General features: G+C 43.0%; 2 protein-coding genes across 2 annotated transcripts; both read right to left on the bottom strand.

Moving 5' to 3' along the window:
- Positions 1–686: 686 nt before the first annotated feature.
- TAS1R3 (taste 1 receptor member 3) lies at positions 687–6,462 on the bottom strand. The gene is made up of 6 exons (XM_062593564.1): positions 6,284–6,462; positions 4,779–5,079; positions 3,247–4,026; positions 2,622–2,825; positions 2,177–2,297; positions 687–1,612 (listed from the first exon to the last, which is right to left on the bottom strand). The coding sequence occupies exons 1-6, from the start codon at positions 6,460–6,462 to the stop codon at positions 687–689; spliced, it is 2,511 nt and encodes an 836-aa protein (XP_062449548.1).
- Positions 6,463–8,640: 2,178 nt separating this feature from the next.
- CPTP (ceramide-1-phosphate transfer protein) lies at positions 8,641–11,367 on the bottom strand. The gene is made up of 2 exons (XM_062593518.1): positions 11,246–11,367; positions 8,641–11,166 (listed from the first exon to the last, which is right to left on the bottom strand). Exons 1-2 carry the CDS (start codon positions 11,365–11,367, stop codon positions 10,644–10,646), a joined length of 645 nt encoding a protein of 214 aa, XP_062449502.1. The 3' UTR covers positions 8,641–10,643.
- Positions 11,368–11,486: the final 119 nt, after the last annotated feature.

Below are 11,486 nucleotides of genomic sequence, written 5' to 3'. Positions count from 1 at the left end.
GGAGGAGAGACCTGCATGGGATAAGCGTCTTCTGATCTTGCTCACTCTGAGAAGGGCCTTATAGAGGATCTTGTGTATATAGGTACTGAGTAACAGTAAGATAGACATTTCTATTTATGGTCCATAATCTTAAACCTTTTCAGATAATTCCCATCTGCTCCTCTAATGATTATTTCTGTGCTGTTGAACACATTTGCACATTCTTACCAGGCCTAGGAAAGGATTCATGGATATATCTCAGAAAAAGCAGTTATTTAGTTAATTAGAAATGGGAAACACCAGCAGTCTTGACAGGAAATTGGTCCAGGTGAGGCTTTCAGCTCAGTCTGGCAGATAAGAGATTAATATAAATAACCCACATTGTAGGTTGCCTGCAACCAGCTGAACCTGAGATGCATTTGGCTTCTTGTGGATTCTGAAACAGGCGATTGGCTACAGGGAGGATGGATATGGCTTTGCTGGGAGCATTTTACATGAACTTGAGTCCCCAAGTTTACATGAGTCTTGTGCTTTTGCAGCTTAAAGATTCTACTCCTAGTGCTCAGCCTACTGGATACATTTGTACTTTATATGGTGAGTTTGTCTGGACCGTGGCTTATGGTGTCATTATGAACAGAACCATCTCACTAAAATGCAGCCAGCTACTACTGAAGACCAGGCAAAAATAGATCTGGATTATTGTCCATTTATTGAGAGTTGTCTTGTGGTCTCTCTTTGATGGAGTTCTGGAAGTAATCCATCATGTTCAAATCAGGCTTAAACAAGATGATGTAGCATTTAGGGATGTAGTAGGTCCCCAGGATACCCAGACTGAAAATCAGAATGGTACCAATCTGGGCAACAGACCTGAGGACTGTCTTCAGTGTGACAAAAATGGCAATGAAAAAAATCCAGGTGATGAAATAGATTAGGATGGCAAATGTGATCCCACTGGCAATATTGTATTTCTTACCAGAAGTCTCTACCATGAATGTGCATAGGAAACAAACAAAGGCTAAGCAGCCATTGTAGCCATGCAGCAGGGCAAAGGCAAGCCAGGACTCTGTGTTACACACAAGCAGAACTTCAGTAGGCAGTGACTTGTAATCATGCACCATGTAGTCAGGACCCAAGTGAAGATAGCAGAAACAGAACAAGCACTGGGTGAAGAAGCACAAGGTAACAAGAAGCCAGGCCCTGCTCTGAGTCACCCAGTGCAAGAAAGTGGGAGCACACCAGGGAAACTCTGCCACAACGGTGATCTCAAGGGACTTGATAAAGAAGGTGGAGAAACAAGCATTGAGGCACAGGGCATAGGCTATCTGCTGCATCATACAAAGGTTGTTACTGGGTTTCCCTATGTAGAGACAGGAGCTGAAACACAACAGTATGAGCATGAACAAGGCAAAGAGGCTCAGCTTGCCTCCAGAAGCCTGCACAATGGGTGTCTCAAGGTTTTTTAAAAAGAGCATCGCTGTCAGACAAGTCAGGACTATGATGATGGACATCAGCATCAGCAAGCCAACGGTGAGCGTCTCATTCCAAAAGAGGTATCTTTCATTGCGATCATAACATTGTGTGCTCTGGACTGGGGACCACTGGTGCTCCAGGCAAGGAGTGCAGGTCAAGCTCTCTGCAAAGTAGCAATGAGAACTTAGAATGAAGTATTGCTACCATGCTGCAGGCAGTTCTTGAGGAATGATCACAGTCTTGAATTGGGCAGCTGATTTGGGTCCTACTTCACCCCGCTTCCTAAATGTATTGGGTCTCTAAAGCTTGTGACATTTCAATTTTCTCCTCTCTCCTCCATCCTCCCCACAAAAGGATCTACATATTTGTGGCTCAGTTTGCCTTCACCAGGAAGGATCACCAGCATCCAAAAGACTCCAGAATTTTATCATATTCCTATCTTCTACCTCTGACCCCAAATTTTTATCATACCCTGCTCTCCCACCTCTGCCTGAGATAATGCATAAAGGCAGCATATGTATTTTTTTCTTTGGAATCAACAGGGGAAGTTTCCTACTGAAGACCTATAGAGCAAGGTATGACACAGCAGAACATAATGGAGAAATAAACTCTGCCCCAGCAGTGTCTCTTCGAGGAAGAGCCCAGAGCCAGTCAATACCTGTGTGGCCTTAACGAGTAGGTAGATAGAATAGGGACAGTTAAACCCATTGACTTTCTCAGAACTCACCTTTAATGCTCCAGAAGGTGTTTTCTGGACAGTCTATACAATCGTAGCAGCAGAGGTGGAATCCTTTTATTCGTCTAATTTGTCCTGGTTTGCATTGTCTGAAGCACTCAGATATAGGCTCCTAAACAAAAGGGAGAACGAATGTCAGCCAAGGCACTTGAAGCAGAAGCATCATATCCCCAAAAAGATCAGAAGAAATTGTCTGAGCTGGGATAGGATTACAGCTCTTCACCTGTGTCTAAGTGTACACAGTGCTGGGAATATCTCTGATTTTGAACTATAGAGATGAATTATATGTTTGCAAAAGAACAAGAACTGGGTCCAATGCAGGTGTTGAAGGAGTAGCATATATGCAATTAACTCCTTATGAATAGTTCTGATAAAACAGCAAAAAAGTTTGTTAGTTCATTCTTGTGATTGTTCTTGATTTTCCCACCCTCTTTACCTTTTTATCTGCAGTGTGAAACTGAATCTGTGACTCGTTGATGTACAAGGACTCTTCGTAGTCACCTACAGGCAGATATGTAAGGGTACTATTCTTCCAGCACCAGAATATAAGCCTGTAGCCCGTGTTTGTGCCATGGGATTGGTCAAATCTAAAACTTTGGCCGTTCACCTTGAATGGGAGGGTATTCATGAAGTGCAACAGCTGAGGAGAAAATGGAGTCAGACAGTTGACAACAGGTATTGGCAGAGCTGATGTTCTTGGTTGGAGGGTGAGAGTGCAGTAAGTCAATTTCTGACTGAAATCAGTTGTCTGCTTATGCAGGCTAAGATTGCAGCCAGTGGGCTTCTCTCTCTGTTATCAACTGTTCTATCTGTTAGGCTAAGCCCATAGTGAGAGCCTTGGGGAGGGGATGGGGGAGTCTCCTCACTAGGAGCAGAGAAAGTGCAGTGTGCTCGTGCAAGAGATGAGTTACTGGGGGAGTTGTTGAGGTTGTATCACTCATTACCAATGCTCTGCCTGCTCTCCAGGGCAGGGGAGTCACCCCCTCCTTATCTAGCTCTGTGCAGTTCTGATGCATAGATTGATTGAAAAATTGCTGTTGATCCTCCTGTCCTTTGCTCACCTGCCAGGATCTGATGGTTGCTTTGGGACACTCTTTGTTGGTGCACCCAAGGGCTCTGTGTAGTGCATAGGCCACACTATAAACTGCAATGTACACTAGTTGTATCTGTGAGTAGCTTAGCGTGGATGAAATATCATGCAGTGAGATGTGGTCACACTGTTTGCAATGTGTGCCCAGCATGTCAGAGTTCATGAGACTGTTGAATTCTGTAGACTTCTGGCAATAGCTGTCCTGCTGAACAGAGGTAAAGAGGTCAGAAACATAATTCTGGAAGCCGTGGACTGTGCCTGCTTTCATAATGAAGCCTAAGACTGTCCCTATGCTCTGAATGTTTGGGATGGAGGTGGTAATATCAGACAACACCCAGGCTTCAGTGCCAATCCAGACTTTCTTACTAAGTCCCATCCTGATGCTATGTTCCAGCAGAGCCTGGGCTGGCTGACTAGAAGCAAAAAGGACAATGATGTTTACTTCGGTCTTGTTAATTATATGAATGGTCTCTTCTATTTGGTTTTTGGCTTTGGGGTCTGCCAGGTCTGTAGGAATTAGCCCTTCATAGGCAATGCAGATGCTGTGGTTTCCAGCTGTGCTTAAGAACAGTTCCTGCGCTCCTCGGCCATATTCATCATCACTTCCGATGGTGACAATCCAGTTCCATCCAAACTTTTTCAGCAGTAGCGCCACAGCTTGCACCAAGTTCTTATCACTGGGAACAGTTCGGTAAAAGGATGGATACAACTCCTTGTTGCTGAGCTCTTCACTGCTGGCTGCATAGCTGACCTGCAAGTTGGAAAGTGACAGAGAAAGCGAGGCAGAGAGTAAAGTTGAAGGAAGTGTTCACGGTCCAGATCATATTCCATTTTTGCTCAGTCTTGCTACATTAGATTTTCAAAGGTGCTAGGTTAGGATAGCGGGAAGAAAGGTTACCTCATCTAAGGGGATAGATCCACCAAGGCTGTATTTACTGAGACTATAAACTGTCACTTTTCACCTGCTCCCAGGAGCACTGTCACATATGACAGTCTCCTTCCACAGCCTTTTTTTTTGTCCCTCATCACAGCACCAGCCTTTATTGTTAATGAGAATCTTAAATAGCTACTTGCTACAAAGCATGACCTGCTCCAGATTCAGTTGCATCCTGGTTCAGGGCTACATTTAGTTGATAATTACAGCTCTCTTTACTGTGGTAACTGAGAACTTCCAGTCACAGATACATTTTCATTGGGGCCTGCCTGTTTTACACAGGGAGCTCTGATATTCCCATTTCACATGGAATAGTGAATCGTGAATAGGAATAGCTACCTAAGTTACCCTTCTCCTCTCTGGGAAGTTAGATGCTGAAGTATGTTCCAGGAGGGAGGTTCAGCGATTTAAGATCACGGGAAATACGCGGCAGAAGAAAGACTGGAATCTATGCTTGTAACAGTCCTAGGTCAAAGGCCTAGAGCACAGGCCATCCTTCCTTTCACTGTTTTTTATTTAAACCCTTCCCCCATCAAAAAGGAGTTTTTGTTTCCAGAGAGTTTCTCTACCTGTGGGATCAAGAAAAAGCTGAATAGTTTGGCGGTCACCAGGCAAAGATCTGACTTATGTGGTCCGATCACAGCAGTCACACGAGGCTGGTAATCAGTGTAGTTGCACAGGACTCCAATGCTTGTTGTGCCATTTTGGGTCAGAAATAGCAAACTGGGCTGTAAGGCCACAACTGGCTCAAAGCAGGTGTCATATATGTCATAGCCCAGCTTTACTCCTGGGAGAAGTGAAGTGGAATTGTTGATCTGATCAATGGCAAACTTCATCCCAAGAGCCCATATTAACCCATCTACAAATAACCTGCAATAAGAGCAGACAGGGAATTATGTGAAGCCTAGTCTGTCAGTGCTATTATAATGGTGACCAGCTTATTCCATCATCTTTGACATTTTAGCATCCTGTCTGTTGGCAAGCCAGATGTACATAACACTCTCAGCAGAACATCACTATATCTATAGCCTTTATATTTTGATTGGAAGGGCCCTGAGCATCTCTCAAAACTGCTTAATCTTGTCCATCAGCAAATGTATCCTTTGTTTTTCGCAGGAAAAGAAACAGAGGCATATAAAAAGCAGTATGGTTAGATCAGAGGATGTCTGGAATGGCCGAAATTCAGTCAGCCTTCTGGTCTTGGCTTTGTGTACTTCAGCCATGAAGCCAGTGGTTCCCAAAGTTGTGTCCATGCTAAATCAGATGAGCTAGGCAAAGACTCTCCTCCCTGAGCTTTTCCGCTACTGTATAGCTCAAGGCACTAGGCATATTCCCTGCCATGTGGTACAGCCTTGTGGCATGCAAAGGTGGAAAAGTTTTAGATCAAGCTTTTCAGAGGCAGGGTCTTTATTTCTGTGCTTTGCTGCAGCCAAAGAACAAGGTAGAACACTGGCATATCTTTTATTCTCTTCACATGCAGCTCTAAGTGGATGATGATACAATGATATGAACCAGCTTCGTATAACTGATGGTGAAACATTGATCTTAACTCTGTAGACCCTATCAAGCATGCAAACCAGATGAATTTTGTCTCCTCCTTTGATTTGTGCACAGTATTCAATGTCTTTTTACAGCATAAAAAGCTATAGCATTATATATAGCACTAGCAATATACTTTACCTGCCTGCAAAGTGCAGTGCACACTTCTCATTCCATCTGAAAGCACGGATATCATTTACACCTTTGTGTAAGTATTTTAGATTCAAAACACTAAGGAAACCAGTGTCACTAAAAGCTTTTATCAAAAGGAGATTGGCTCCAGGTGAAGTTTTAATGCATAGTAGCATCAAGAAAACACAAAAACATTTTCCATTTCAGAATCAGAAATTGTTTTGGTGATGGCACAGTACACCAGTGCTTCAGCACCATAGAGCTAATCTTTGTTTCCATCTCACTTTTACGTCATCCTGTGAGACCATCAGTTGCTATCAGAAGGACTATTATCTTCTCCTTTCTTTTCCCAGCCCAAGTGATCAAATCTATCATGTGCTGATGAAGCTAACATTCCTCTTACCTTTCACATGTAACTAAAGTGGGTTCTGATCGCACCGTCAGGTTTATGGTGTCCATTCCAAAAGGGAATAAGCCTCCTATGATGTAATCACCGGGTCTTCTAAACTGAGTTGATAGGCATGTAGGTTTGAGGGCTACTGTACAACCAAAGCTCAAGCACAGCAGCAGGTCAGGGGCCATCAGTTGTCTATTTTGGGGAAAATGTTTCCCAGAAGCCTTCAAGATAATGTGTGTGAGAGAGAGCAGGGCAAGGGATCCAGTCTCAGCAGTTCTGAGAAGATATAAAAATACCAGGGAAGAATTTGTTTAGCAAAGTGCACTAAATGTATAACTCTACACTCAGCAGGTACAGTCAAATAGACAGCAACGTCCTGTGAGTGTAATTGGTTGCAAACCACAGGCCCAACCCACACCACCATCTGCACTGGACTGTCTTTCCTCTGATCTGGAACCTCTCTAGCACAGACATGGTCTTCTCTCTGCCTGCTCGTTCAGTTGTGGAAAGTGATTGGTTGGATAAGGAAATGCTTGAGTTTGCTGAGAAGTAGGATCTCTTCTTCCTGTTTTTCATCTCCCTCCATTGTGCAAGGGCTTGCTACATGCATAGCTCAGTTGAACTATGTGCAGGACATAGAAGAGTTTGTGGGTAATTGGCACTGTTTATATCCTTATAAAACAGCTTATCCTAGCTGGAGGAGCGTGTTGAGCTCATCTGGCTGAGGTAAGCATTTTCCATGTGTGCTTATCAGGTCACATTAAGGTTTTCTCCTAGCTTGTATTTTTCCTGTAGGCCTTGGGGAAGGGAGATCTCTTTGGAGGTCATTCATAAATGAAATAGGCTTGCTGCTTGCTGTTACGATGAACAGTCTCCTCCTCAACCAATCCACTGGGAGAACTAACCCCTGCAGGAGACAGCATTTGTCTTTATGTCTTTAGTTCAAAAAAAAAAAAAAAAAAAAAAAAAAAGGAAAGGAAAGGAAAAAAAGTTAGGAGTTCAGACCTGCCATTTCCTTTTACTGATTAGCAGGGAACACAGCTGCATATGTCTGAGTGTGGTTTAATTTCTAAGTTTATGTTTCTAAAAGATCACAAATAACTAGGTAACAATTCTGCATGTAAATGGCAAATGTGATGACTTGTTCCATGATAAATGTTAGCTACAGGAGCAGACAGAAAGAGTTGCAGGCCCAGGGGGAGTTATTGTGAAATTGATACACTTCACACTGTGTGTAATGGAATTGCTTAGAAGCTCCAAGTAAACCAATCTTGCTATTTGCCTCAGCCTAATTATTACATCCTGTGTTATTTACCTTGCAATTATTGGATATTACACATCTGTGTCTCTGCGGAAATGAAAATAGACAGTGTCTCTGCTTCCTCATCAGCTACTGCTTTTTCAGTGTTATTAGGCTCTTTTAGATGATGATCCTTATCTCCTCTGAGGAATAGACTGTTGTTGCTGTGATAAATTTAAGCTGTTTCAGAATGTGATAGTGTCTACCTAAGGTACTTTTTCTGAAATCTCAGGTCTTCCTGTACGATGGATCCTGTCTGCTATTGTTCTGATCAAGAGAGAGTGTGAATGGGTTTTTTGATACGCTTTTTGCATGTGCTTTTTGTCCCTATAACGATGTTGTGTGTGTGTGTGTACACGGCTGTGTCTTTTGAGTATGTATGTGTGTGTATGCCTTGTTTGCCATGTGTGCATTGCTGTGAGCATGTTGTGTGTGCATATCTCTGAATAGGTTGTAACTGTGTCTACTGTGTGTGTTGTGTCTGTCTGTGTGCAGGTAGTTACCTAGGCTCTACTCATGCAGGCTTTAATTCCTTTAGAAAAGCTCTAAAGACAAATTCAACTCATTGGAGAAAAAAAAAAGAAAACGTATCTGAGTGATGCAAGAGTCACCCACAGACAACTATTTACTCCCATTCATTCTTTCAAATGAAGTAAAGTACACTTTGCATTACTGTGGGGGATAGAAGATAGTTTCAGTGATGGACTTTTGTGCAAAACATACAAGCTCTCTCTAGTGAATCTGTATGTTTTTGCAGCTTTGAAGTACAGCAGTCACTCTCTGTGAAGGTTTTACTTCTGGATTTGGCCCTGTTAATGAAAGCAGTCAGACTCTGAACTTCGACAAAGCTAAGTGCGGGACCTTAGTTTTACTGAGTCATAACTAACTGAAGCTGTTAAAAAGTTCATATCATTTGGAGACAGGGCAGGACACCAAGAGAATAAAGCATTACTAAGCAATATCTTGTTTAGATGAGAGCATGCAAATCAATGGAAAATGGAATATTTTACTTGAAGCATACTTTGCACAGAGTAGTTATTAAAAAAATTCCAACACCTTTTTTACTCCTGCTGAGCAAGTTCGATTCTTTAATTGCAAAAATCAAGTTCATTTCAGCATTAATGTTTATCTCACAAGAGCGGTATCTGAGAATGAATATGACAAGGGAGAAGAAGTAATTTTTCAACATGGTAATGCTACCATTTCTGCATTAAACCCACAAGAGAGACGCAACATTTTTTCACTTGACACAGAACACTGCATAAATAGTTTAAGAAACTACAATCATATTGTGACATTTAATGCCATATACAGACGAAATACCAACTGTATCTGTATCAGAGAGCAAGAGATATATTAGTTTGTGACATGGAACTGCTACATTTTAATATATGGATTTATTCTAAGGAACTATGTTATTTAAGGTGGTCTTAGCAGAAAGGGAATGATATTTATATTTTCACAGCACAGCAATTAAACCTCCATTTAGGATGTGCAAGGAAACTAATTTTCATATATTGAGGCAAAATCACTGTTGACAGATGTGAGTAGCCAGAAAAGGGGCTCAGTCAGCAGCATAACATCATCTATGTTGTTTCTCCTGATTGGTTTTATATCTGATTACTATATAAATAAAACAGACACTGCTAATGAAGGACAAGATACAAATATGGAATACTACAAATTTTGTTCCTTCCAACACCACAAGAAGTAAAGCATTCCTGTAAAGGATGCTCTTCAGAAGAAAGTTACTCATGCAGTTTAATGACCAGTTAGACTAATTCCATGAGGTAATAATGATTTCCTGAATCATGCAGTGTTAAACTAGTCCAAGTACCTATTTGAGAGATACAGCCAGGATATGTGACAGAATTTGTGGGATTCTCCCTCCTCTCCAAGTGTTCAAGTATTCCTGTCTTCCTAAATTACCAATGTTTTTTGAGCTTTTAAAGAGCCATGTAAACTTTATTTTACATACTTCACAAATTTTATGTTTTTTATATATATATATATATATATATAAATAAATATACAGTGTTTCATGCATAGAAGTCACTTGCATTGATTTGTAATAGAAGCCATAAGCTTCATAAAGTGGTGACTTACAGTACAAATTTGGATTTCTCCCTAGTCAGAGATGTCATTTCTGTTGGCATGAGACATTCATTAAAAAAAACATGAAAACATAGTTTAGAAGCACAGCTTGAAAAGAGATAAAGTAGTTTCGAGCCTTATCTGGATATATAGGATTGTATAGTACATATTAAAATTGCTCTGATTCCCATGAAGCATAAAGCATAGAAAAAATAATGAGCAGGGGAAGCTACATAGAAAGAATGTTCCTGCTTAAGGAAGCCATGTGCAAAGGAAGAATAGTATCTCATTACAACAAAACGCAACACCATCTCCATCTTTAAAACTAGGTGGTACAGAATTAACAGCAATCATGGGGTGAGTCTGTGACCACAGGAAAAGAGCTTCCTTTCAGAGACACACTACTCTGGATCATGATTTCCAGGTTAAAGCATAATGGATAGCAGAAGGTCAGCTCTATCCCAGGAGCAGCTTGTAAACAAATTGGCAAAGTGAGCTCACATACAGTGTAAATATGTTCAGAATACTGTATCAGGAAGTTAAAACCTGAATTTTAATGCATGAATTTTAATCATGCAAAATCCTAACTATTGGTGCAAATGCACAGAAGTTGCTAAAGTTGGTCAGTTTGGCTTAGAAGAGAAACCAACCAACCTACACAAAACCTAGCCAGAGTTTTGAGGGTGAATCCAGGAGAAGGGGGGGATAGAAACCCCTTTAAGTAAACTATTAGACTTCTTTTTTCCTGTAGACCTGAGGCAAAGATGCATAGGTGTTGTGTGTGTCTATTTTTTTTCTTATGAAGTGAGGCATCTTGAATATGTTTGCCAGCTTGCTACCTCTGTATTGGAAAAGGAAATGAAGAGTGCCACAGGGTCAAAGAATCAGTTAATGTATGTATGAAAACAGTTTTCACTTTTGTCACAGTTCACTCCTGTCAGGATGAGGAGGTGCTGTTTAATGCCCATTTTGTCAAGGGAGGTCAAGCAGCTTATGCTGGGCATAGAGCTCCTCAGTGATCTGATAGACATTGCAGATATGGGGTAAGGCATCACCCAGCATAGCAACGGCCTCCTCAGGCGTGCCCACATTCATGATTTCAAGGAATGCATTTCGAGAAGGTAAAGCACGGAAGGCCACAGTGGCAGCCTTGCGAATAATCCAGGGGTGGTAGTTAGCCAGAGAAGCATTGTAAGAGTCTGTGCAGATCGCGGATGTCTTGGAGTCTTCCTGGCCAGTTCTCAGCCCTTCCAGGAACATCTGCAGCCAGCGCAGGGCTCTGTGGAGGCGCAGCACGGTCCGGCAGCCGGAGTCAGGGTGCTCTGACCGCTTCTGGGTATCTACCAGCCCGTTAGCCACCTCGTACTGCACCATGGACTGCACCGTCAGGTACCTGTCCCGCTGCTCGCCGCTGCAGTAGTTCTCCATTATCTGTATCTTGGCCAGCGCGTCCTTGGAGACAAAGGAGAAGATGGCGCCCAGGCTGTTGAGGAACCTGCGCGCAGGAGAGACCGGCGGGTGTTAGCGGCGACCAGGCCCGCACCCTCGCGGGGTCTCTCACCGCGGTCACTCACCGGATGAGCCCCCTCCAGCCGCGCAGGTACGGGCCGAGCAGCACCTCCCGCCGCTCCGTGACACACGTCTGGAAGGCGACGAGCACTTCCCGGAGGCAGAAGGCGCCCTGCTCGCACGCCATGGCGCCGCGCCGCGCTTGCCGCCCGGCCAATCCCCGCGCGGGAGGGCGGGGCGGTGGGCTGCGTCGCGGGGCGCTATTGGCCACGGTGCGAGCGGCGTCGCATGCCGGTGCTGCGTCAA

This window comes from Rhea pennata, chromosome 22 (assembly GCF_028389875.1).
Source record: "Rhea pennata isolate bPtePen1 chromosome 22, bPtePen1.pri, whole genome shotgun sequence".
NCBI lineage: Eukaryota > Metazoa > Chordata > Aves > Rheiformes > Rheidae > Rhea > Rhea pennata.
Note: the sequence above shows the minus strand (reverse complement) of the source record. Positions and strands in the feature narration are given on the sequence as shown.

Coding starts and splice junctions, on each gene's coding strand:
- TAS1R3 (XM_062593564.1), bottom strand. CDS start 6,462: ATGGCCCCTGACCTGCTGCTGTGCTTGAGCTTTGGTTGTACAGTAGCC. Junction 5,080..6,283: donor ACTTTAGTTACATGTGAAAG/GTAAGAGGAATG, acceptor CTCTTATTGCAG/GTTATTTGTAGATGGGTTAA. Junction 4,027..4,778: donor GCTTTTTCTTGATCCCACAG/GTAGAGAAACTC, acceptor TCCAACTTGCAG/GTCAGCTATGCAGCCAGCAG.
- CPTP (XM_062593518.1), bottom strand. CDS start 11,367: ATGGCGTGCGAGCAGGGCGCCTTCTGCCTCCGGGAAGTGCTCGTCGCC. Junction 11,167..11,245: donor GGCTGGAGGGGGCTCATCCG/GTGAGTGACCGC, acceptor TCCTGCGCGCAG/GTTCCTCAACAGCCTGGGCG.